At 24.0% G+C, this 26733-nt stretch overlaps 4 protein-coding genes across 10 annotated transcripts; 3 read left to right on the top strand and 1 right to left on the bottom strand.

The window, feature by feature from the left end:
• The first annotated feature begins 1312 nt into the window (after positions 1-1312).
• LOC126896408 (ATP-dependent Clp protease proteolytic subunit) lies at positions 1313-5509 on the top strand. The gene is made up of 7 exons (XM_050669163.1): positions 1313-1428; positions 1589-1641; positions 3554-3712; positions 3795-3886; positions 4739-4931; positions 5016-5121; positions 5304-5509. Exons 2-7 carry the CDS (start codon positions 1612-1614, stop codon positions 5402-5404), a joined length of 681 nt encoding a protein of 226 aa, XP_050525120.1. The 5' UTR covers positions 1313-1428; positions 1589-1611; the 3' UTR covers positions 5405-5509.
• A 48-nt stretch (positions 5510-5557) lies between these two features.
• LOC126896401 (voltage-dependent calcium channel subunit alpha-2/delta-3) lies at positions 5558-16125 on the top strand. 5 transcript variants are annotated; one of them, XM_050669151.1, is made up of 28 exons: positions 5558-5649; positions 5809-5854; positions 5932-6013; positions 6085-6198; positions 6263-6539; positions 6759-6890; positions 6974-7230; positions 7303-7422; positions 7478-7712; positions 7799-7935; positions 8722-8814; positions 9043-9126; positions 9183-9257; positions 9328-9435; positions 9498-9572; positions 9639-9789; positions 10344-10395; positions 10654-10814; positions 11090-11131; positions 11488-11575; positions 11704-11805; positions 11865-11977; positions 12033-12184; positions 13007-13258; positions 13407-13506; positions 13564-13708; positions 15540-15744; positions 15828-16125. In XM_050669151.1, the coding sequence occupies exons 1-28, from the start codon at positions 5646-5648 to the stop codon at positions 15936-15938; spliced, it is 3513 nt and encodes a 1170-aa protein (XP_050525108.1). In that variant the 5' UTR covers positions 5558-5645; the 3' UTR covers positions 15939-16125. The 5 variants fall into 5 exon arrangements, with proteins under 5 accessions (XP_050525108.1, XP_050525110.1, XP_050525107.1 ...); XM_050669153.1 differs by having other exon boundaries at positions 5623-5734; XM_050669152.1 differs by having other exon boundaries at positions 5643-5762; positions 5825-5854.
• A 21-nt stretch (positions 16126-16146) lies between these two features.
• On the bottom strand, positions 16147-19888 carry LOC126896403 (E3 ubiquitin-protein ligase TRAIP-like). 2 transcript variants are annotated; one of them, XM_050669155.1, is made up of 9 exons: positions 19722-19888; positions 19231-19367; positions 18505-18720; positions 18286-18444; positions 18053-18163; positions 17702-17836; positions 17427-17613; positions 16524-16628; positions 16147-16455 (listed from the first exon to the last, which is right to left on the bottom strand). In XM_050669155.1, exons 2-9 carry the CDS (start codon positions 19347-19349, stop codon positions 16168-16170), a joined length of 1320 nt encoding a protein of 439 aa, XP_050525112.1. In that variant the 5' UTR covers positions 19350-19367; positions 19722-19888; the 3' UTR covers positions 16147-16167. The 2 variants fall into 2 exon arrangements, with proteins under 2 accessions (XP_050525112.1, XP_050525111.1); XM_050669154.1 differs by lacking the exon at positions 19722-19888 and adding an exon at positions 19603-19692.
• Positions 19889-20569: 681 nt separating this feature from the next.
• LOC126894774 (polyadenylate-binding protein 2) lies at positions 20570-25946 on the top strand. Of its 2 annotated transcripts, XM_050666026.1 has the most exons (8): positions 20570-20724; positions 21244-21407; positions 21986-22118; positions 23955-24022; positions 24089-24283; positions 24359-24510; positions 24812-24865; positions 25620-25946. In XM_050666026.1, the coding sequence occupies exons 2-7, from the start codon at positions 21255-21257 to the stop codon at positions 24822-24824; spliced, it is 714 nt and encodes a 237-aa protein (XP_050521983.1). In that variant the 5' UTR covers positions 20570-20724; positions 21244-21254; the 3' UTR covers positions 24825-24865; positions 25620-25946. The 2 variants fall into 2 exon arrangements, with proteins under 2 accessions (XP_050521983.1, XP_050521982.1); XM_050666025.1 differs by lacking the exon at positions 24812-24865 and having other exon boundaries at positions 20571-20724.
• The last annotated feature ends 787 nt before the right edge of the window (positions 25947-26733 follow it).

Genomic DNA, 26733 nt, shown 5'->3' with positions numbered 1-26733 from the left:
ATAAGCTTTTTTGCATTGAGCCAATTCATATACTCATGACTATACAATTTCATACTATTTCATTAAGGTCCAAAAACTTACATGCATTTACAATACTCTTTAGTTCTGTTAGAAATAATTGTTCTGGTTTTTGTATACATTTACAAAATTTTAATCTCCCATAAACAACATGTTTTGAGCGTTTACAATATTTATAAAATGTTTTCACTACTAAATTATAGTTCTTCAGTTCATAATTTAAAATTAATTGACATACAAAATAATTTGAACGAGTATGTTAGTAAAACTACTCTAACTTAGTGACAATATTCTCATCAATTTGATGACAAAACTATTCTATAAAATTCTACCCTACTATTCATTGGACAATGTATATTTTGTTTTAACATTGATGAAAACCAATAATTTTATATTTCCAATTCTTCTCGATGTTACTCATTTAAATTATGTTTTTTATTTTTATTTCACTATTTATTATTTTTTTGAATTATTTTTATTTTTGTTATTTTTATTTTGACCAATTTTTATATAATTTTATTAATGTTTATATTTTTGTTTTCATTCATTAAGCATCACTTTTAATTCACTAGAAAATAGAGAATTAGAATATGATCTGCTATTTGTTTTTAAGTTATTTAATAGGCTCATAAATTGCCTGGAATTTTTATAAAGAATTCATTTAAAGGCGCCTACATTTAATTAACTCATACAACTCCCTTTTGCTATGATTTTTGAACATAAAACAATTATAAAAATAGCCTGTGTACCACTTTATTAGATCATGTAACTGCTTTCCAAACATTAATTTTGTTATTAATAATTTATACAATGTAAAACACATTTTACATAGAAATTTTTTATAAAGATTTTTTATTGTGGTTTAATTTTAATTATATTTTTATCATTACTAATTAATTTGATATGTAATTTTTACCCTACAAGATATTGAAATAAATAATTTAATAAAATAAATATTTAATTTTGATTCAATGATCAAATGTCATTTGTAAAATTAAATTTTTTCTTAAACAAAATAAAGCTGTATTTAATACTTAAAAAATAACAATGTATCTTATTTTATTTTTGTAGATTTCATTTTTTTTAAGGCTAGTAAAATAACTTATTTTGTTAACAAAATTAATTACTTCGTTTTTATATTTATTTATGCTTACTATTTAAACTGTCGTCTCAAACTTCAGCATCATCGCCGGTGGTCATTATTATCAGATAAAAGCTTTTGATTTTATGTATTATTATGTATATATATAAGCGATTATTTGATCACTTTTATCACTTTACGATTTATCACTTTTCTATGCAAGACCGGTACATGCTTATTGTGTGAAACTTTTGTAATTTTCTATATTAAACTGTTCATTATTCGATTATATTTGTATAGAGACCTTCTAACAAATTTTTTAAATTATTGTAATTATATTATTTTTTATTTATTAATTTTTATAAGTGGGTACCAGATTACTTGGTCGTATTTTATGTTATTATTATTAATAATTACTAAACATTTTAATTTCATAAATATAATATAAATAAATTTTCTAATTAAATTTTATATTTCACTACTTTTTAGAAAAATACGACTATTTTAATATTATGAGTTTTTTACAATATCGTATTTTGAGAGTAAGTTTATACTGTATATATTTTATTTTAAATGGTTGACATGATTATTTTAAGTATTTATAGCTGCAATTTTATACATGAGAGGCAGAAATATCTATAGCAATTTGGTGTTTACTAATATTAAATGTTAATTGGTGTTTTTTTTATCAAATTTTTATTCATATTATAGTAAAAATTTAATTCAAGATTTTTAAAAGTTTAAACTTTAATTGTAGTAAAATGTTGGAAGATTTAGAAATAAACCCTTTTTATAATTTAATCATTATTTTAATTCATAGTATTAATGAATAATGTAAAACAAAAACGCTTAGTGATAACTGTTTATTTTCAAAATCAATTTACTTTAATTCAGTAATAAATTTCAAAGCTTGGCATAAATGCAGTTTAGCTCCAAAACAATAGTTTTGGTTTAAACAAATTGATTATTAAAAAAAAAAAAAAAAAACAAATAGTGTGGGAGCTAAACTATATTGGCTCTCAATGTTCTTTACAAATAGTTCAGAAACATTAAAATGTACTTTTAAAACAAAATATGTATTTAAATAGAAATTATTTTTATAATAATTTTATTATTGTACAAGGTGATCAGTTTATCATAAACCACTCGATTACTCTCAAAATCAATACATTGTGAGAGAAATTATTTTTGATTTCTTTTAGTTACATTTAATTCTTGAGTTATCAGATAATAATTACTTTTTAGAACCATCCCATAAAACCTAAAGGTGTGTCAACTCAATTTTTTTAAATAGATCCATATATATTTAATTAATCAATAAAATAGAAAATCACTGGTCGAAAACAACTTTTGGACCAGTACATTGGATGTTACTCTCATTTTTTTATTTAAGCGAGATGAAGAGTACGACTGGAAAATGACTAGTGAAAAATAGCTGTCAATACTTTAAATTGTTAATAACTTCTGAATTATTGGTCCAAAAGTTGTTATCAATCAGTCATTTTCTTAATTAGATTATTTCCTATTTTATAAGCTAGTAAAATATGTAAGTTCCCATTTAAAAAAATAAAGTTGATACCCCTTTAGATTATAAGGGGCGATTATAAAAAGTAATAAATTATAAATAATAATTTATCAGTGATAACTGATAAATCAAGAATTATATGTAACTAAAAGAAATGAAAAATAATTTTCCCGATATTTTATTTATTTTGTGATTAATTAATGAAGTGGTTTATAAGATACTGATTACTCTGTACTATAATTTATTATGTTAATGTGAGAAAGATAGAGATATTCTTTTGATACAATTAATATCAAGACTCAGAACTATTAGCATTTGAAAATTTTTTTTTTTCAAAAGTTTTAGAGACACTTATATAAGTTCTATACTTTTTTCAAAAAAATCAATAAGCTATATATGAATTTTCATGCTGCGTATTATAGCATATTTCAAAATTTAAGCACTTTTTTGTTTTTTTAACATTATTTCAGTACTGTAATAGAGAAAAATATGAAGATTAAAGCATGAACATATTAATATTTTGATTGTATTTGAAAGTTTAAAGAGCCAATAAAATGCACTGATAAAAAATATGTCTTTTTATTAGAACTTTTTTTGTGTCATTTTAAAAATATTTATATAAAATTTAATGATCAAAGTATAGTTTTCTGTTAAAGTTTAAACTAAAATTGCAAAAAAATTCATAAAATATAATTTAACATTTTACTTTTTTGACATATTTTTGTTTTTTAATGCATATTAAAATACTGAAAACAATACTTATAAGTAATTATTATAGCATTTAAAATAACAAGTTTCAGTGCTATAATTTATGAGCCCTACTTTTTATCATTTAAGTACACTTAATACTTGTTAAGCACCTTAATACAATAAAAAACGAAATAAAATAAAATTTTTTGTTTAATTATATTACATAATTTTAACTCTAGAAAACAAGTAACTTATTACAATTTAGAAATAAATTGATACAAAACAATGTTCGTGGTTTAACAATTCCAATAGTTGTAGAACAAACTGGCCGTGGAGAACGTTCTTATGATATTTTTTCGAGACTTTTAAAAGAAAGAATTGTTTGTGTTATGGGTGAGGTAAGTAACTTATTTGTAGTATGTTATGAATTTTTCAAATAAAATTATTTTGGTATATTATTTATTTTAAAAATAATTTTAGATTAATGATCATGTAGCTTCACTTGTTATTGCTCAACTATTATTTCTACAGTTTGAAAATCAAAAAGCTACTATCAATATGTACATTAATAGGTAATTTAAATGTAAATAACTTAATTTATTCAATTATTTACTGAATATATAAAAATTTATTTTTAAATTTCTACATTACAAAATACAAAATTATGGTCAAAACATAATACTTTTAAGAAAATAGCTTTTATTGTGAAATAATTTTTTAATTGTGTTTTATGAGTTCATTTTAGCTTCGATGCGAAGCTGAGAAGGTATTGGTTTTACTATGATGTGTTTTTTTTGTCTGTTACCACTTTTTCTCAGCTCTCACCGAACGGAAAAAAAAAAAAAATTATATTGATTTGTTTCAATTTTTGAGGGTAATGTTTTTGACTAGATATGATTAGTAATCTTTTGACGTATTGTTGAAAGAAATCGGTTCGGTGAGAACTAAGAAAAAGTGGTAACAGACACAAAAAAAAAACACATCATAGTAAAACTGATATCTTCTCAGCTTCACATTGAAGTCAAAACTGTAAAAAAATTTAGTCCTTAATGATATACTATTTCAAAATGGGAGAATTTCAAAGTTCTCATTTTTGTTACTAACTTATTATCAAAATTATAAGACACTTTTAAGTAGAAACTAGAAATTTGGCACAAAGGTAGGTCTTATTGTAAAAGTTGAGAGAAAAATTATTATTTTCTCAAAATAAATGGTCTTACAATCAATAGCATCATTTAAGGGAAGCAGAGTGAGCAGTCACCCATTTTAATTTTTAACGATATATGAAAATTATGTATTTTGCAAACATAAGCTAGTATATCCTCAACAAAATCCTATCTGGAAAAAAGATCCATGTTCCAGCCTCCTCTCCTAAAAAAAATGGACCTATCAAAGTAGTAATATAAAATTATTATCTATTTTAGTCCTGGAGGAAGTGTAACTGCAGGCCTTGGAATTTATGATACAATGATGTACATAAAACCTGAAATATCAACTTGGTGTATTGGACAAGCGTGTAGTATGGGAAGTGTTTTATTAGCAGCTGGTCAAAAAGGCAAACGTCATTCATTGCCTAATTCAAGAATTATGATACATCAACCTTCCGGAGGAATGCAGGTAAAAAATAAATAAATAATAAATTTTTTTAATTAATACAAAAAGGAATTATTATAATTATGGAACTATGTTAAATATAAACAGGGAAAAGCTTCTGATATGAAGATTGTTACTGATGAAATTTTAAGACTAAAAACTACATTAAATAAGATTTATGCCAAACATACTGGATTATCTGCTGAAAAAATAGGTTAGTATTATGTTTTAATTAAATATATTTAGCTAAATTACTATTGGTCACTAAGATGAAACATGTTAGCCAAAGTAATTTAGTAAAATATATATTCAATACCAATAAAAAATGTTTAAGTTGTTTCTCTATAATACTTAATAGATTTAATTACATTTTGTGTAAATTTAATTTATTTCCAGATGCTAGTATGGAAGCTGATAATTTTATGAGTGCAGATGAAGCTATTGCTTTTGGTTTGATTGATAAAGTAGAACATCCTGAAACTAATAATTGCTTTTAAGTGTTTATAAATTTACTTTTTCAAAATGTATTTATAAAGTAAATAGTATAAGTTCGCTTGCAATAACAAGAAATAAATATTTTATATGAAATTCTTATTAAAATATTATAGCATTTATTTATATTCATTGTTTATTTGAAAAATAGTACATTGGAACTGATAAAAATAAAGAGATAAAATTGTATGTACTAATCAGGAAATATTATGTTGAGAATTTTATACAGTTGGCTGTTAGCCAAACATGGGTATATATACTCTAAATTTAGATTTTTATTTAAGAATATCTTGAATCTGAAAAAAGGTCACTAACCTAGCTTTAGCAGATAAAATGTAAAATCCCCAATTTAATTAATATTAAGTAAGTATGAAAATTATAGTTAATTTATTGACATTATTAATTGTAGTTGCATATGTAATAAGTGTCACTGATGATGAAAATTATGAGCTTATGTAAGTATTTAATGAGTCATTGAAAAACATTTCTATAAATGATAATGATTTTTATGACATCAACTTATTTAATGTAGGGTTGAAAATTGGGCTGAACAATTTGGCAATGAACTTTGGTACTTAGGTCAGAATATAACTAAAGCTAATGAAATAAAATTGGTAATGAAATAACATAACTTATTTTACAAAAGTTAAAATAAATTTTTAATCAAAGGTACATTTTGGTATAGCGATACAAAAAACTAAATGAAACGCATGTGTTTAGAACTAATGCTTCTCAGCTATTGCAAAATATATCAATGGCAATGAACCGCATGATAAGATTGAAAATGACAGCTGTATCTGTAAACTTACCATAAATATATTTTGTGATTAATGCTCATCTAAAAATCATTTAAAAAATTTTAGTGTCTTATGGATGCAGCAGAAAGGCTTTCAGAAGAATTTGAATGGAAAACTTCTGGAGTTGAAAACTATACATATTATAATGCCAAATATTCTCCTGTAGAAGGAATCAATGATGAAGATGACCCTGCGCGTACACCTCCTGTAGTTAAAATTGGGAAAAACTCTTATAATTTAAGTTTTAAAACTATGAAATTAACAGAAAATCGTCATTTTTATGGATTAGCTGTAAACACAAGCCACAGTACTGCTTATTTACCTACAATTTTGTTTGAGCGGAGTAAGATTCAACAATAATTGAAGACTTGAAGTATATAGGAAGCTAAGTGTCATTTTAATCATTTTTTCAGAAATTGTGTTTTTTTATTTAACTTTAGTAGATTGTTTCTATTTCTGGAAAAAACTCAATTTCTTGGAAAATGGTTCATAACTTCCTATTTACTTCAAGCCTTCAATTTTATTTGTTTACTCGATAATGTAATTTTTTTTAAATATTTAGTTAACCATGTACAAATACCCTTGCAATGGTCTGAAAAGTTAGATGAAGTGTTTTTAAGTAATTATCGAGCTGATCCTTCTTTGTCTTGGCAATACTTTGGGAGTACAGCAGGATTTATGCGTCATTACCCAGGTGAAACATAATAATTCAACATTTAAAGTATCTAAAACTGATCAAAATATCTGAATGCTTTCACATATACTTTTGATTTATAGCTAAGCGGTGGTTTTCAAAGCCAAGTGTTTTTGATACCCGTCTTCGACCTTGGTACATACAAGCAGCAACATGCTCCAAAGATGTTGTTATTTTATTAGATATTTCTGGATCAATGTTTGGAATGCATTTGACTATAGCTCAACTTGTTATTAAAACTGTTTTAAGAACATTTAATAATGATGATTCATTTAATATAATATTTTTTAATACAGGATTTACCTATTTGGTTCCATGTTTTAAAAACATACTTGTACAGGTATTAAAACAATTATATTTCATTTACTTGAATATTCTTATAAAATTACAATTGAATGTTTATTTTCTAAAGGCTACTCCTGAAAATGTTAATACATTTCTTAATGCTATAAATGAAGATACTAGATTATCTCCAACGCTTACAGCAAATTATAGTATAGCATTTATTGAAGCATTTGAATTATTAGCTAGAGTTTGTATATCGAGTATTTTTTAATTTATTAATTTTAACTTTCATTTAAAATTAGAACAGGGATAATAAGTGCAACTCTTGTGATACAACTTTTAATGAAACATGTAACCAAATGATAATGTTGATCACAGATGATGAACCTGATAGGGACTTATTTGAAGTTGTCCAAAAGTATAATAGAATCTTTACTGATAATGGTACTAATATACCTGTTCGCCTATTTACTTACATGATGGGTCGTGACATAACTACTACTCCGGAACTTCAAAGATTAGCCTGTGAAAATAGAGGTAAATTTTGTCTAAATAGTAATTAAACTATAAATGACAACATAATTTATTTTGATGCATATATATTTTGATGTATTTGCATAAAGGTAGTTTTGCCCATGTTCATTCAAAAGATGAAGTAGTTGAAAGTGTTCTTAAATATATTGTAATATTGGCTAGACCTTTAGTACTTCAAGCAGAAAAACATCCTGTTACATGGTCTCATACATTTATGGATATATCAGTATGTATTTTTAGTATACTTAAATTAGTTAATCTCTAATTTAAGAAACAACATTCACAAATAGTATATGATTTTGTATTTTTAAATTTATTTTTATGCTATTATTATTTAATTTTAAGCTGATGATATAAAGTTATGATATAAGACTAGTAAGTATCTGTTGTAGTAGTAATACATATTGTATTCAAAAAGTAAGGAAAAGATTTTCATTGTTCATAAAATTTTAACTTAAAATTAGATGAACATTTTTTTAACTTATTGATCACCTTGCATAGTTTTAGTTTAAATTATAAGCAAATGTAAAAAGTTCCTATTGCTCATTTCGTCATAAAATAGTTACAGTTCTAGAGTGGCAAGTCTACTTTTTAACATTGTTCATGTTACATACTTTTTTATAAATTCTAATAACTAATACAAAGAAATTTGGAGGATGACATAGTGTGACCACTTTTTTAAATTAAAAACACTCATTTTAGTTTTAGTTCATTTATTTAACTAAGTAATTCTGCTCTTAAATTGGTTAGAAAAACATCTCGATTTATCTCAAGATAAATGACTTTGTAGACAAGTTTATAGGTGTATAGTGATTTTTTTTTTTACAAAATTTTGATACAATCACTATATAAAACAATTTAGTTAGAAATCATTGTTATTATTACAATATGAAACAATTTTTTTGTCATTTAAAGTTTAAAAATTAATATTTAGTATTAATTTTATAATATAAAATTTATATATATGTATTTAAATTTGTCCTCAAATTTGTTAGTTTAAATATTTATATAGGCTATTAATGAAGATGATTTATATCAAGAGTATAGACCAATGACTGCAATTTCTATTCCAATTTTCAACAAAAAAAGAGATGAGTTTAATAAGGTATGTGTGTATATCTATTTAATAAGGAATCAGAACCAAATAAGATTTATATACATATATGTATTTAGAAAATATTTGTACTGAGATCTTCTTGCATTACTTAATAGTGGTCTTGAGTTAAACTCAACAATAATGACAGTCAATATAAAGATGTTTTGTTTAAAATTGTTTTTATAGAAATAGTGATATAGTTTTATAGAAAGTCATTAATTAAAAAAATTGTTTTAGACAAGATTTAAAGGTGATTTGCTTGGTGTTGCTGGAACAGATGTACCAATTGCTGAATTTGAAAAACTTACACTTCCCTATAAAGTATGTATGTTTTAGTTACTAAATAATTTTTAAATTAAAACAAATATATTTTTCAGATTGGTGTAAATGGTTATGCATTTGTTGTTACTAGTAATGGATATGTTTTATTTCATCCAAAACTAAGACCAGTGGTAAATTTGTACCATAAAAATAATTTTCAATTAGTCAAAAAATATTTAATTTGTTATTTTACAATTTTAGGAAGATGGCATCCTTAAAGTAAATTACAACAGTGTTGATTTGACTGAATTGGAACTATTAGATGATAATAATGAAGAACCAAGACAGCCTCACAGTGATATAGTTTTGGTATTATCAGGTTAAAATAATTTTTTAATTGTTTGAAGATTTCAAAAATATACTTTTTACAGCTAAGAAGAGAAATTGTTAATCATAAACATGGTTCAATGGAAAACTTAAGCATGAAATTCCATTATGATAACATGGTTGTAAATTATACTATTATAATTATTGTAAAAATTTAAAATTTATATTAATCTTATAAAATTTAGAGACGAGTAGGTTCTGAAGTTCGTAATTTTCATTATACAGCTTTGGATCCAAAAATTGAAGGTCCGTTTACACTTGGCCTAGTTTTACCAGCTTCATATGGTAATAATTGGATCAAAGCAGGGGATGAAATTAATAAGTCTATAGAAAGTGGTAATTAACAATTTTACTATATATATTTTATTTTTGTAGATGTTTTAAAACTTGGTCAATACAGTATTAATATAATTAAGGCATACAATTAAAAAAATATAAAAAAAATGTTAAATAAAACTTTTTTCTAGTTTTTCATTATAATAGTAATAATTAAGACTAATATTTCATAGAAAACCTATATATTTGGAAATTTAAGTTATTTGATATAGTATCAAAAAAATGTATAAATATTTGTTACATAAAATATAAATTTTCAATTTTCATACATCAAATTCTCTATCTTTATATTATATTAACTAATAAAATGTTAAATATATTATATTAAATATTATATATCAAAATAAATAGACTAATCACCAGTCTAGGGGTAATTATGGTGAAGAAATCTCTAAATTGTATAAAGTATAAAAAATAAATTTTTTTTTAATAAATAATTGATTATAGAAATTATTTTCTTATAAATATAAAAATAGCTGTTAAAATTTATGTTGTCTGTTAAAATAAACTATAAATAATTTTATACTGAAAATTACCCTTTTTTTATTTTTTAGGGGAACCCCATGATAAGTATTTTCAAGAAAAATGGAAAATCCATCCAAGTTGGTAAGTTAGCAAATTAATTATTTTATAATATTTTAACATTAATATTTGTATTATATTGTCCAATGTAATACATTAACACATGTTTTATAATTCATCTTCATAAATTTACATTAAAAGATATTAAATACACATAATAATTATATTTGAATAATAACTAAAGTTATTTAATATATTTTTTTAAACATTCTATCGTAAATGTATATAATTTAATTAAATCAATTTATATTTATATAACTTGTTTTATATCTGTATATTAAGGGTATATTGTGATTACTTTCACTCACATGAGTGGAATTTTAAAAACCCAGAAGAAAAACTTTTACATTTTATGGAGAAAATTTTTTCTCCTAATTGGGAATGGAGAGAGCAGTATCCCGATTCAGATTTTGAAAATATATCTATGGATGTATTTGATAGAAGTGAGAAACTTAATCATAAATAATAATTACTAACCAATTATTATTTAAAGATAGTAATTAATATTGCATAATACATTTTAGTTCAAGAATTTACATTTATATGTTATAAATATACAGGGTGTTCAGTAAGTCAGGAAACGGGTTTCTATTGTTCTCATTGTTACAAACAATGAGAACAATAGAAACCCGTTTCCTGACTTACTGAACACTCTGTATATAAAAAAGTTTATAAATGTACTTACTCATCATTGTTATTATCTTTTTTTTTTTTGTAGGTGAATGTAATCGTCGTCCAATTAATATCAATGAATCTTATTGTAATTATAATAAAACTTTTTTAATTAAAATTAAATATTATTCAGCAAAAAAAAGGGGATATAATATAATAAAACAATTGTTTAAAAAATAATATGTATTAAAATTTGTTTTCTTGAAAAGTCAAGAACTAGATACATTATTTCAAAGTTTTCATATTATAATTTAACTGGCAACAATTTTGTTACATAAGAAATGTTGCAAACCAAAATATTCATGCAAGATAATTTTTTTTATTAATATATTTTATTACAAATAGTTCTGGAATTTAAATTTTTAGCTTGGATGTAGTTTAATTAATTTTTAATAATAAAAAATAAACTCAAAATTGATTAATTTATTTAGTTTTTATTTACAGGTGACAAAGAGTTAATGCAACTATTATTTTTTGATGCAAAAATCACACATGCATTGTATAATTCTACATGGAATTCAACGGCTTTTGAGTAAAAAAAAAAAATTAAACATATTCATCTATTTATTAAAAATTTAATTTGTATCTTATTTCTACAATTTTTTACTGTAAGGAATTTTACTTAATAAATTGTATTTGTAAATGTATTATTATTTCCAGAAAAATATATGCATCCTTATATCAAGTAAGTGTTAGATTCTTAGCAACTCAAGGAGGGTTAAGCAGATGGCAGCATAGAAATGAATTATTAAATAATGAGTTGTATATATTTTTATTATTAGTAAATATCTTAGAATACAAAAGTTATTATTTTTTATTAGGGAGTTTGGAGAAATTCACAATAAATCAGTTGAAGAAGTTTGGTATAAACGACCAGTTCTTTATAGGAATCTTAATCCACAAGCTTTTGTATTTTCTGTTCCCTTTGATTCAGGTATTAAATTATCAAGTTGGTCTATCATTAAATTATAATTTTATTAAATTATTAGGGAAAAATGAAAATTTAAAAATTACTGCAAGTCATGCTATATTTGTTGAGGATGAAAATAATGAAGCTCCAGGATCAGTTGTTGGTTATGAAATGTCACATAAAGCATTTTATGAAAGATTTATGAATATCACTAACAATTTGTCAACTAATGTAAGATATACAGGTTAAACATTTTTTATACAGAGTGATTCTTTTGATGTGAGTCTTCCAATTTCTCCTAAAACTATAAAAATATTGAGAATTTTTTACTTACTTTCATTAATTTCATATACGTATTGATTTATCAATCATTATTTATTTTCAAGTCCAACCCTAATTCCTTTTAAAGGTGCAAACATTATATTTTAAATAGTAACATACATACAAGTTATTTATATAAAAAACAATTATCTAATTAAGAAAATTACTTGTTAATTACAACTCTTGACCCATTATTTTGGAGATTATTATCATTCTAAAAAAATAAACTAAATGGATAAGGTACTGGTATGCCTATTTTATCAATATACATTTTCCTGTGCACTCCTTAGGTATAAAAATTTCCTAACTTTTGAAATAATGAAAATTTGTTATCAGTCATTTTCATATCTAGATTTTTTTCATAGTTTAAGCTAGTCTGTTGCCATTAAAAAAATATAATTATATAAGGAATAAGGGATGGATTAACATTTATTGAAAAAATACTGCCGGTCCAAAAATGATTATAAATTAAATTTGAAAAATTCAGTTTACAGATTGGAAAAAAATTTCGCTTTTATTATAGTATTGTTTTAATTCTATCAACTTAATACTATACTAATAATAAATAATCTGGATTGATAGATTTAATCCAAAATTTTGATATGCTTGTGTGTAGTGACTCGCCCCCAAAAACCTGATATGAAAAAATTATCTTAATAAAAAATAAGTTTTTAGACGTAAGTTTTAATTTATTGATTCAAAAATTATTTTTTAGTAAATTTAAATTTACAGTGTACATCTTGTTTACCGTGTTCATCTGAACATGTTGATTGTTACATTATTGATGAAAATGGGTATGTTGTTTTATCGGAAATTCAAAGTGATACAGGAAAATTTTTTGCACAAACAGTATTCAAAAGTACTGGAGTTGTAATGGAGACAATGATAACAAAGAAAATATTTAGAAGTATACCAATGTTTGATTATCAAGCTTCTTGTAATGAAAAAGAATTGAGTGCCAGTTCATCTTCAAATTTATTCTCAGTAAAATAATTAATTTACAATTAATAATATAAACAGTTACTTATTAAAAAAAAACTTGTTTTGTATTTTTTGTTACAATAGAAACATTATATTTTTCTACATTTTTAGTTTATTTCGCTATTAGTAGTGCAATATATATTTTTTTTAGCCGTTTCACTTTATTTTAAGCAGTATAAATTGGGTTTTAATGAACATTGTATGGTTATTGATAGAAGGGAATTTTGTACATGTATGGTCAATTAATGAAGGTTGGTATTTTGCTTGTTTAAAAAAGAAAAAAATTGAAACTCCTTTTTTCATTTAAGCTTTATCAGATGAACCTAAACCAGTTGTCACAGAAAAATTCAAAAATAAAGCATGTGACAAAAAAGCTCATTTATTTATGTTGCAACATGAGCATTTAAGTGCAGAAGGATTTGATGCACCTCCTCCAGCTGGTTCTACTATAAGGTATAATTTCGATAGTCAAAAATATGTTATATTTTATTTAGACTTTAAAATCAAAATTTACAGATGAAAATAATTGCAACTTTTATTATTAAACAAGTATTTCAACTTCTTTATTATCTTAAATAATGTTTCGATAAGTCTTAATATTCTGTAATGAGTATTTAATATACTATAATCTGCTCTGAACAGAAATTTTCTTGGTTCACTTCCGTATAGTTTTTAACACGCTTATATTAGTTTCACATGTATTTTGTATGTTGTAAGTTTGTAACTCCACGCGGCACGTGTTATTATGTCGCGTATGCCGTCGTCTATGACCTTGAGACTAGACCGTCGTAACGCATTCACCCCACCCCGCTCACCAGTCGTCGACTACACTATTTTTTTTCTGTATAATTTTGAGTATTTGACTGACCAACACCGCGCGTTATACGCCGCGGTGCAAAGTTCAGCAAGTGCCGCACGGCCGACGACGTACCGCCGCTAATGATACCGTAGTATTCTTCCTGTTGTCAAAGTGGCAACGTCAATAAACCGATCTCCACTCGCGCACCGTCGCCATCAACGCTGCTAACCTTTTGACGCCCGAGGATCACGCCGGACATCGCGTCGTCGACGCCAACGAAAGTGCCACGATATTATGCGAAGATTATATATTCTTACCATCGCCGCTAATATTAATATATATATACATATATATATTATTATTTATATATACGTATATGTTAATATTCATTTATATATCCCTACAGCCGACGCCGCTGCCGCCATATATGCCTCGCGCCCCGCCCGCCAACAAAACACAGCTATACCTCGTGCATGATACGTTTACGTACTTAAGTCGCTTTACATGTATATATATATATATTTTAATTACTATTAAAACTTATATATTAATACGCTTTATTCTCATTAAGAGATATATAGGGTATTTATTCCGATTACAAAGGATGATTCCCGTATCGTCATTTTACGTCACTACCTCCACGTTGCGCGCCTGCTGCTTTCCTTGGATGTGGTAGCCGTTTCTCAGACTCCCTCTCCGGAATCGAACCCTGATTCCCCTTTACCCGTTACAACCATGATATTGATAGTAACTACTATCATAACATGTAACTAAAAAGTGAAAAATAAATATAGTTTAAAAAAACTAAAAAACACGCTTTTAAAGAACATCGAACTAAAAAGTTAAAAATAATTTTTAAAATAAGCGTAAAACAATAATGAACGAAAAGTACTAGTATTATTGTGATAAAAGCGTGGGTGCTTTGTGCTATATTTTTCGTATATTGAGCGCCCGACGCTTTTATCACAATAATACTAGTACTTTTCGTTCATTATTGTTTTACGCTTATTTTAAAAATTATTTTTAACTTTTTAGTTCGATGTTCTTTAAAAGCGTGTTTTTTAGTTTTTTTAAACTATATTTATAAATAAGAATATTTTGTTATAATAAAATACTATAAATGTAAGGATTTATTTTAGTGAGATCAAAGCTTACAGCCTTAAGTTATACATGTACCTAAATTCTATATATTCTTGACATTTTACTAGCTACATTATAGTTATGAGATTACATATAACTATTTTAGGCAAAAGTTCAATTTAAATCACCTCAAAAATAAAATTCAAATTATGTACCTAATTGCTACATAATCTCTTTAATTTTTTTACCTTCATTCATATTTTTTTCTTTTCAAACTAGTAACACGCTAAATTATAATAATAGATAGTCAATAATTCAAGAAAGAATTATTTTATAGCATTAATAAGAATAATAATAAATTTAAATAATCAATATACTTATTAATTATATATTTGTACATTTTAGTCCTTTCTTTGTAAAAAGAATAGCTCATTCAAACTTACTGTTGGTTGTTGTTACAAATGCAGAGAGTAGTTTGAGCCATTTAAGTGTTGATCCTATTAAAATTGAATATAATTTATCATTTGCAACAGATCACAGTTGCAACAAACTCAATATTAATCATTTTTGTAGAAGAAAATTAGGAGGATGCTACAATAGTCATCCTGAGGTAATATTTTTAAAACTTTATTTTTTTAATCAAATATATTAATATTGTACTATTTTGAATATATAATTTTTTTCTTTTTTTAGGAACCCAATATAAAAATTTGTTCAGGTTGTAAAAATTTGAAATCATTTATGTGGATATTTATGATTTTTGGGACATTCTTAAATTTGAAAATACATTTTATATTTATATAAATATTAAATTTAGTATTATACAATATAATTATTAAATATAAAATATGTTTTCTTTATATACAAAACCAGTTTTAATTTACAAAGTATTTATAATACTATTATAACTAATATTAATATCAGTCATATAGAGAGGACCTTGGTTTATAGGATTTTGTAAACTAAGGTTAAGTCTTTTTAACATCCAATAATTTTTTGAATTAAGAACACATTACAATGAAATAATTTAAATTCATGGAATTTCATTTGATAAAAAATTATCTAAGGTAGTATTTCCACTTGGGAGTTTTTTTTTTTTATAATTTGAAAGTAATTTGCGTTTTTTTAATGCAGGCCTTTGGCGACTGGGAAAAGTATCAGGTTTTGATCGACCACCCAGACCATCATATATTTCTTCATCAGAGCTACTTGACAGTTTTAATGTTTTAGAAACATAATTTGCACTTATTGACTTTGTAGTAAGAGGAGGTCTCATAAATCCTATTGGTCTTCGAGGACTTAAGGGCATAAATGTATTTATCTAAAAATATAGATTATAGAATAAATAAATTTTACAATTAAGTAATAATTTTTAATAATCTAACTCACATTTTGTGGTAACTCCTCTGTGTGATTACATGAATTCATAGATTTTAATTGTCCTTTGGTTTGAAATAAACTAGATGCAATATTTTGAGGAGAAAAAACTATACCCTAAAGTAAAATAAAATTAAAAAATGTGCGTTTATTTAAAAATAAAAGCTTGTAGGGCTTGCACACAATTAAAATAATAAAATTTAATAGTCATTGTACTAATATTATCATTATCTCTCACTATCCCAATTTATTGGGGTTTGCTCTGTCTTATTGATTTGACAGGATATTTACACAGGTTGTCATTCTGATGCAATCTCATTATGACTGAGAGAACCAGTAAGAGGAAAGATGTGTGCTACTGTTAAAGTTTCCGTATGGTCACCCATCCAGCAAATAGTATTATATGCACAGTTGAACATTAAAGCACCAGCCAATCATACTTATATGTATTTTTTAATTATAACCATAGATAAATTTATTAATAAGAAAATATAAAAAGGTATAAAAAAATGTTTTTTTATAGAAGCAGTTTTTACTAAGATATTACAATAATATATGATAATAATCTAGAATATATTTATATATTATTTTATCTTATAGAAAAGCAAATAATTTATGGCTAAAATTTTCAAATAAAAAATAAATTATATTTGTAAAAGTACAGAATGAATCATAATATTTTGTCGAATTCTGACATTTTTAATCTATTAAACTTTTTATTATTTTTTTTTATTAAAGTTATGACATCCTTGGAAATTATTTTTTATTTTCATTGATCACTCTGACCCCATAAACATACTTATGTATTATAGAATAAATATATGACTTATCTCTAAAGCTTATCAGCAACTAGTATCATCACTGTGTATTTTAAAACATTAAAATATACAATGAGAATAAATAAATATTAATTACTTCTGCAGGTTCTTCAGCAACTGGTGTGACTGGAAATTCAGGTGTTGGACTTTCATGTATAAATCTTCTTCGTAATTCTGCTCGCTTTGGTGTATCACTACTTTGAGCCATAGATTCTAAATGGGAACATTTTTTTTGTAACCTGGATATTTCAGTTTCCAGATCAGAAATCTCAGATTTTAATTTACTGTAATATTATTTTACAAAATTAAAATACATACTCAAAATAATAAAATTTATTTAGGCAAAATAAAATTTATAAGGATTTCACTTACTCCATAACTCTAGCATTCATTGAGTCTTTCGAGTTTATTTCGTAAAATTGTTTTTTCAAATCCATATATTTTGTTTGTCTTTGTAGTAATTTGTTTTCTAAATCTCTATTACTCTCTTTCAAAGTTTGAATATCTCTGAAAATATGCAGTCCAGTTAAATATTACTAATAATTTTGATTCCACAATTGTAATATTATGCAAATTTCTAATTAAAAATATCAATATTCAATTAATTAAATTTTACATACAGTTAATAAAAAAATGGAATCTAAAAAAAACCTAGTGAATTTTTAACTCTTTTAAAATAAAGAAAAAAAAATTTTAAAATTTCTTATGTTGAAACATCTATACCTTTTAAATGTAGTAATAAGTAAACACAATGTTTGAATATCAGTCTTTTGTTTCAATAAATGAACAGCTTCCTGGGAATCAGCAGGTGTCCCATATAAAACACTATTAATGCTAAAATAGGATAGGTAATATATAAATATATATATGTATATTAATAATATTTAAATACATAAATATCAATAGAAAAATTAATTCTTTACTAAAAAAAATAAATTACTAATATAATAACTTACGATTGAAATTTTTCTAATTCTTTTCTTAAATCCTCAGCTTCCAATTTGTAACAAGTAGATTTTTTACATTCAGCTTTTAGAAAACGAATACTTTCTTGTAAGTTAGACACAACTGTTTGATGATTTCTAACTTTATCCTCAACATCTTTTACATGCTTTCTAAACAGTGTAATCAAGAATGAATGATAATTTTCAAGATGTAAAAGAATTTATTAATACTTTAAAGTTGCTAATTGTTCTTTTTCTTTTTTACTTTCTTGTTTAAAATTTTTTAATTCTTGCTCTTTGACAGTTAATGAAAATGTTAACGACTGTACTTGATGTGTTAATGATGATATGTCTTCTTTGACACTTAAATTAGAATTATTATGAAAATACAATTTTATTACTTGTTTTTCTAAAACTCTCGAACGACAATGTGGACATGTTTGAGACCTTAAAATAACAATTTAATTAGTTAATGCATAATCAAAGTCTTTGTCGCTTTTATCCCAACTGCTCAGGGTCGGCCATCCTAATCCTTAACATTCACTTGACATGATCTCCCACATTATCTACACACACATCAGCCATACTCATCACATTCAATAACATCCCTTTATCTCTTTTTTGGTTTACCTCTACCTTCTAACTCATACTCTATATACTCTGTCTTACTCCTACTTATTCTTTATCCTATTAAATAGCTGATCTTCACACCTTTAACCTTTGATTAATTTCCTCCCTATTTTGTTCCTAGCATATCGTATAACTTATCATACCTCATCTTTTAAAGAATCATATTTGTCATTAAAATTATGTGTTTTTACAACACAACAGTTATTTTTATGTTTTCTAACAGAAATATATATTTTTTGTGGGTGTTTAAATTATTTACAATTAAGTTAAACTAATTAAAATTGACTGAAAATCACTTATAATAACTTAATATATAGCAAATAATACCTTTGAAGCCATTGCATTAGACATTCGTGATGAAATACGTGACCACATGGAGTTGAATGGACTGATTCTGGATGTATCCCAGTGAAAACATCTCCACAAATGGAACATGATGCTAACATTATAATTATACAACAAGTCTAGAGAGGAAAATATTTAAAAAAATTCGAAATAATACAGTTAATAAATAACTTTAATCATATTCTAATAAATTTACATAAAGAGCAAGTTAATCAAAATAAATATATAACTTCAATAATGTAATAAAAATCTAAAAAAGATAATTTTGATAGAAACTCTTTTCTAGATTTAAAAATAATAGAAATGAACTACTTAAAGGAATTTTTGGTTAAAATCATTTTTCTATAATTTTACATTTCTTCTAAAACAGATTTCATATGGACTGAATACATTACAAAACATTAATAAAATTTTTATCTTGGCAAAAGTTTATTATTTAAAAAGCATAACTGGTAAAATAAAGTAATTATTACTTTTAAAATTTCTTTTTACATTCAATTGATATTACATACACAAGGTACAACCAATTAATTTATTCAGTGATACAACTTGCCTAAAAGTTATTAAATATTATTTTATAATAGGTTTTGAAATAATTCTATCTGATAAAAATAAAACATAAAATTATCAACATTTTTATAAAATTTTAAACAGTGCTACCTGGTAAGGTTAGGTAAAATAAAATAAAATTGAACTTGCCCAAAAATGGTAATACATTTAAAGTATCTTAATAAATGTTTAGAATTTTATTTTAAGAAGTTATTTTAAATAATTTTCCAGTTTTAAATATTTTTACCAGATGAATCACGTCTAACGGAAATCTATAAATAAATGTATGTAACCTATTAAAATGAAATAATAAGTGTATAACAATTTTTTCCATTTTCTATTTTTCTTTAATAACTAATGGATAAATTAATAACAATAGACTTTTACAAGTTTGAAAATTATGTTGGTCATTCAAATTTGAAGAACTAATCATAATAAGATAGAATAAATACTCCTTAAGATTCAATATAGAAAGTATAAAATATAAAAAGTTAATGTCAACCGTTAGCATACATTTAGTCTACTAGGTTGAGCATTTATCTAGCAGCATTTTAGTTGGTTAATAAAATATCTTTTGATCCCATAAATTATTACAATTATCATTGTCTTTAAAAAAAATTAATTTTAACATATTAGCCAACTAGCATTTTGTATATCTAGTGACATCTCACACTACATGAATTGATTACTTTTTTCTATTAAGTTGGCTATACTATAAGATGATCGTACCAAGTGATAAGATATGCTGTTTGATGATAAAACGGTTTATTTTACATTTTCGGTTGATAATTATTAATATTTGTTTACGCCGCAGCTGTCGCCGCCACCCTCGGCATTGAATTGTATGTAGTTCTAGTTTTGTTATATCGTATACTGATAACTATTGAATTTCAATATTTTATCCGTTTCCATCGACTTTAATTCTAAGTAAGTAAATGGTTACGTTTTAATATTAATTTATCAGAAACATTTTACTATAATTTTGACTATGAAAGAGGACTGATATATAGAATTTATTAGTTAAAATTTGTTGTAAGAGTGATATCTTATGTCATCTCTTATGCTGTACAATAATTTTAATCAAGTTATTAGATCCTTCAGCCTATAAAATTATATTTTATTTCTATTTATCAACTAAAAAACATATACGTTTGACTAGAATTCATATATTTATTATACATTTTATGTTTTATTAAAAAAATGTATTATTGAGTAATTTTATTTCTGGTAGCCTACATATTTAAGTTTCTCAACTTTATTTAATTTTCAAAATAAGGTAGCTTTATAAGTAAATATTTTATCATTTTAATTATAAATTTTTGATAATAAATAACTTGTAAATTAGTATACTAAACCTTTTATAAAGAAAATATTTCTATCAATTATCAAATTTAAATGTTATTAATAGTTCAAAATAATTATTAATTCACTTATATTATATTTCAGTTCTAAAAACAATGGCAGATTTAGATGATCAGCTGTTAGAGACTGGTATTGATTTATCATCAGAAGAACAAAGTGGTCAAGTGAATAGTGAGAACAGCTTAACATTTGACTTAATTGAAAATGGTCAGTCAAATAATGTGGACTCTCAAACATCAGCAGACTCAGTAGGTGTTATCAATTTTTTTTAAACAAATATATATTGTATATAATAGTAACACAATATTTTTTTAAACTTTATTTTCATGCTAAAGGTTAAGAAAGTGTAAAAGTTCCTTTCAGACTTAATTCTTCACAAAATAAAATTATTATTTTTCATTTGACGTAAAATTATATAGTTTCTGATAAAAAATTAGTATTTTTGGCTTTACCACAAACCTCTTATCTGATTGCATCTATAAGATGTATTTGTGGTGTTAATAAATTAATTTTTAAATGGTTTCTTAATAAAAATTTTATGTTTTTGATTTCTATTATCTTTATTTTAACATATATATCTAATGGCAGTTCTGTAACATTATTCTTAAATTATTAAAAATATTTAAAATTTGTCTAAAAGTTTTTCATAAATTCTTTTTATTAGTTTTGTATGTACTTTTACTTCTAATTTCTTTTTTTTTTAGGAGAATTAGTATATTGTTGTATTGATGCAAAACTGAAATAAAACTATACAAAAAAACAATTACTAGTTAATGATTAAAAAAAAAAATCTATTGTAATAATTTTTGAAAAATATATTTGTTAGGATTTGGAAGTTATACGAGCACGTGTACGTGAAATGGAAGAAGAAGCTGAAAAATTAAAAAAATTACAATCTCAGGTGGATCAAGAAATGTCAAATACCCCAGTACTATCATCTGCAAATTCATCCAAAACAAGTAAATATTTTTTTTTTTAATTTTTATTTATACTGGCTATTTAGTATATAAAATTTATTATTATCTTATAATAAGAGTTATATTATATAAAAATTTTAGCTTAAGTTTTTATTTTTTGCATTTTAAGTATAATTTAACAGATTATAGATTAAATGATTCAAGGCAATGGTGAAATAACTAGATTATTAGAAACTAGACATACAATATGAGCTCTTTAATGTTTTAAGTCCATTGAAACTGATTGCATTTATCACTATTTATGCATTAATGTGTAAATTAGTTTCTATTGTAAAAATCCTATACTGTAGTGTATTTTCATTAAAGTGAACATACATGTTCATACATGTTATAATATATGAGCCTTCAAATTAAAAACCTTACTAAATCTGTTGTACAATTTATTATTTTATCATAAATAATTTTAGAACAGAAACAAATATTTAAAAATAATAGCTTCAGCATAAATTATGTTATCCTCTAAAAGCTCTGCAGTTACTTTTTAAGTAAATTTGCTTTATAATTTTGAGGTAAATAAACACAAACCGATATCCACATGTGTAGCACAATTTAATCTAAGCTAACACTTACTAAATCTGTTGTACAATTTATTATTTTACCATAAATAATTTTAGATTAGAAACAAATATTTAAAAATAATAGCTTCAGCATAAATTATGTTATCCTCTAAAAGCTCTGCAGTTACTTTTTAAGTAAATTTGCTTTATAATTTTGAGGTAAATAAACACAAACCGATATCCACATGTGTAGCACAATTTAATCTAAGCTAACACTTACTAAATCTGTTTTACATTTTTACAAAAAAATCTATTTAAAAATTGTTTAAAAAAAACTTCAAAATGAAAATTTAAAATATGTATTATTATGTAGCTATGTTTATGAGTTATATCTTATTTAATAATAAAACAAGATTAATAACAATATGTTAAAAAAAAAACTGGTCTTAGACATAAGTAAACAATTTAATATGTAAATTTTTATATTTTTGTTAAACATGTTTTAAATTCCGTAACAACCTTGAAATAAACATGTTAATTTTTCCTATAAAAAGCCTATATTTTACTAAGAAATAATGTATTTTTATTTTAGAAATTATATTTATATTTTTCCACATAATTTTATTATTATTATTTTTTATTTTTGAAAGCTACTTGTATCTTCCTCTTAATAATTTACGTATTTTTTATAATATTAATTTTAGAACAATTTTAATTAAAAATTCTCAAAAAGCTATGCATTTTATTTTTTAAGTAAATATAATAAATTATGCATTAAAAATAATTAATGTTGCAACTATAAAATACAATTATTAAATAATATACAGTATTGTAATTGGATTTTATTTTCTTAAAAATTTCTAACAAACATTAAAAATAATTTTAGTTATACATTTAAACATATATGTATAGTTTTATAAATCTAAGCGGGCATTTACTAAATCTGTATTATGGTGACATTTACAAATATCTTTTTAGTTTGAAGTAAATAGTAGATTATTATATAATTACTTCACAAGAATATTTTCATTTTAATCATAATATCCTATTTTTTGTAAAATGATTAACTTTTATTTTTGTATCTTCATTTTAGAATTGTTAAAAAAATGTTAATTCATATAATCTTTTTCAATAATTTATGATTGATCTTCAAAAAAATTCAGATCAAATTGTGATATATATTTATTTAATAATCATTACAAAAATGTTTTTTAGTGTATATTAAATTTAGCATTCATTAAATATATTAATTATTTTACTTAATAAATTATGTTTTTATCAAATTTATTTAATATAAGTTATAATACATTTTTACTTGCAGGTTCAACCTACAATTTATCCGAACAAGAAAAAGCTGAAGCTGATGCTAGGTCTGTCTATGTTGGAAACGTAAGTCATTTTTACACATAATTTGATATTGACTATTGACTATTTTTCCATATTTTATTAATTTAGGTAGATTACGCAGCTACGGCTGAAGAACTTGAAGCCCATTTTCATGGGTGTGGTTCTATTAATCGAGTGACAATATTATGTAATAAGTTTGATGGTCACCCTAAAGGATTTGCATACATAGAATTTGCTGATATGGATTCTGTAAATACTGCTATGGCAATGGATGATTCATTATTTAGAGGCCGTCAAATAAAAGTAAGATTTCAATATTTTAGTTGTTTGATTGAAACTAGTTAGTAATCAATATCTACAATATAACGATTTTATTAGGTTAATCCTAAAAGAACTAACAAGCCTGGTATTAGTACAACTAATCGCCCTGTAGCATCCAGAGGTAGAGGAATGTATAGGGGAAGACCCATGTCACGTGGTAGTGCACCAACTGGATTCTATGGTGGTTATCGGCCAATTCGTAGACCAAGGTATAATCCATTTTTTACAATATAAGTAATTAGGTCATATTTTAATTATTAATAGTTTTTTATTGTTTTATACTGAAGTAATATGTACAAATGTTATACAATTGATATCATCTAAAAAAAATATTTTTTAATTATTATAATGTATCTGGCTTTGTTAATTGATAATTAATTCCTTCATGTAAAAATGTCTTATATTTTTTAACATTAACAATTTACTATAATTTCTTTTTTTGAAAAGATTTAAAAATTTGTTTAGCTTAAAATTTATTATAAGGTAATCCAATAAAATCCATGATTTTAGGGAACAAATCTGATTTGTAAGATAGTCAAAGTGGTACTGTTAAATGATTTTGAGGTATTGACATTCTGAAATTTATTTATTATAAAATGTTAGTTTTATTGTTGTACTAAAACTATATTTTTAAAAGAATAATGTTAGATAACTTTTATTAAAATTTCATATTTTACTTAGGTATTATCTCTATATTAATACTTTATGATAAATAATAGTTAATTATAATATGATTATTACTCATACTATTATAATATCATACAATTTTGGTTCTCCTGGATTTTTTATGATTATGATACCTTATATCATTTCCTTAAAAGCTATTAATATTTCTAGTATAATCAGTGCCATATTTATCATTAGGTGCAATATGCAGCTACTTATAGTCTCAGTTATTAGATTTGTATGTCTGACCGTTTCTTTCTTTATATATAGTATAGAATTTTGGCTGTATAGAATATAATGTAAGGTACTATAATCTTAATTTCGCTTTGGGCCTCAAAATATCTAAAACAGACTTCAAGTATAAATAAATTTACTTTATATAATTTAAATAAGTACTATTGTTGTTATGCTTGTTTTCCTAATAGCCAGAATACATGTGTGAATCATAAATGAAATATGTGGCTTTATAACTTATAATAAATTAAACATTTCAGATCAAGTTGTACCCATGTAGACTATTAGTAAACCCTTGGTAGCACGCTATTAATTATAGAATTTAGTCTTTAAATATTTTTAGATAGAATCATTATGTAAAATATTATAATCAAAAATTAGCACATGATTTAATATAATAAATTATTTATTATTTTAGGGGAGGCTATTCTAGAAGAGCAATGTACTACCCATACTGACGTTAATACACTAAAAGTATAATTGGTGACAAATATATCTTTGGAACTACAAAAGATTAAGATTATAAATAAAAAAAGACTTAGCTTTATAAAATAAGTGCTTAACTTTTGTATATATACATAAAAATTAAAAATTATTATATAGTCTTTTAGACTATTGGAAATGTATTTTCTTACATTTATTATTATTTTCTTTTTTTATAACTTAACTAAGTATGGTATATATATATATGTATGGTATATATATATATATATATGTATATCCTCTTATAACTAATATAAATTAAGTATCGTGTACTTTACATCTCTGTGAAATTAAATTGCCAGTTTTATGTGTTAATGTGGTAAATTTGCATTTCCCAAAAATTTTAATGTACAATTTAAACTACATATATAATTAGATATTACAATTAAGGAATTATTAGTTTTATTAATTTGGTATGAGTTTTATTATACCTAACTATTTTGAATAGCACTATTTGTTCTAATTTTTATTTGTAAATGTATCAAAATATGGTTATGAATAATAAGCTCATTGTAATGATTCTAACAACTTAAATAATTGGTTGCTTAATTATAAAATATTTTATGTATTTTTATTGCAGTATCAGTTAGTGAAGTTAAAAAAGATTAAAAATGACATAATATTTCAAAAAAGAATAAATACCATCAATCATATAAAAAGAACACATGATCGAAAAAAATTAATAAATCACATAATTAAATGTAAAACTGTCTTTTTTTTATCATCCTTATTCTAAAATTGCATTTATTGTTGAAATTTTATTTTGAGTAAAGTACAGAATATAAATAAATAACTGAATATTTTAGATAAAAATATCTAAAATGAGATAATAAACAATTAATATAATTTATAATATGGGGCGTAGTGTGGCACGGTGGACAGTAGATGTTGACAATTTTAGTGATAAGCCACTCCCGTCGTCGTAGTGTACGGATGGGTAACCTTAAGTGCGTTTTACGATGGAAAAAAGAACCATGTTCTTGATGCATAAGGCAACTTATCTGCATTTGCATTTGCAATATGCATTTCTTCCTTCCCTAGAATACCAG

The sequence above is a fragment of the Daktulosphaira vitifoliae genome, unplaced genomic scaffold, assembly GCF_025091365.1.
Source record: "Daktulosphaira vitifoliae isolate Bord-2020 unplaced genomic scaffold, ASM2509136v1 Scaffold_1, whole genome shotgun sequence".
NCBI classification, from domain to species: domain Eukaryota; kingdom Metazoa; phylum Arthropoda; class Insecta; order Hemiptera; family Phylloxeridae; genus Daktulosphaira; species Daktulosphaira vitifoliae.
The sequence above is the reverse complement of the archived record's forward strand: the minus strand, read 5'-3'. Positions and strand labels throughout refer to the sequence as shown.

Coding starts and splice junctions, on each gene's coding strand:
- LOC126896408 (XM_050669163.1), top strand. CDS start 1,612: ATGAGTTTTTTACAATATCGTATTTTGAGA. Junction 1,642..3,553: donor TACAATATCGTATTTTGAGA/GTAAGTTTATAC, acceptor TTTTAACTCTAG/AAAACAAGTAACTTATTACA. Junction 3,887..4,738: donor ATCAATATGTACATTAATAG/GTAATTTAAATG, acceptor TATCTATTTTAG/TCCTGGAGGAAGTGTAACTG.
- LOC126896401 (XM_050669149.1), top strand. CDS start 5,769: ATGAAAATTATAGTTAATTTATTGACATTATTAATTGTAGTTGCATAT. Junction 6,199..6,262: donor TGAAAATGACAGCTGTATCT/GTAAACTTACCA, acceptor AAAAAATTTTAG/TGTCTTATGGATGCAGCAGA. Junction 10,396..10,653: donor TGGAAAATCCATCCAAGTTG/GTAAGTTAGCAA, acceptor CTGTATATTAAG/GGTATATTGTGATTACTTTC.
- LOC126896403 (XM_050669154.1), bottom strand. CDS start 19,650: ATGTTTTGTAATGTATTCAGTCCATATGAAATCTGTTTTAGAAGAAAT. Junction 18,445..18,504: donor GAACAATTAGCAACTTTAAA/GTATTAATAAAT, acceptor TACACTGTTTAG/AAAGCATGTAAAAGATGTTG. Junction 17,614..17,701: donor ATGAATGCTAGAGTTATGGA/GTAAGTGAAATC, acceptor ATAATATTACAG/TAAATTAAAATCTGAGATTT.
- LOC126894774 (XM_050666025.1), top strand. CDS start 21,255: ATGGCAGATTTAGATGATCAGCTGTTAGAGACTGGTATTGATTTATCA. Junction 21,408..21,985: donor CTCAAACATCAGCAGACTCA/GTAGGTGTTATC, acceptor TATATTTGTTAG/GATTTGGAAGTTATACGAGC. Junction 24,284..24,358: donor TTAGAGGCCGTCAAATAAAA/GTAAGATTTCAA, acceptor CGATTTTATTAG/GTTAATCCTAAAAGAACTAA.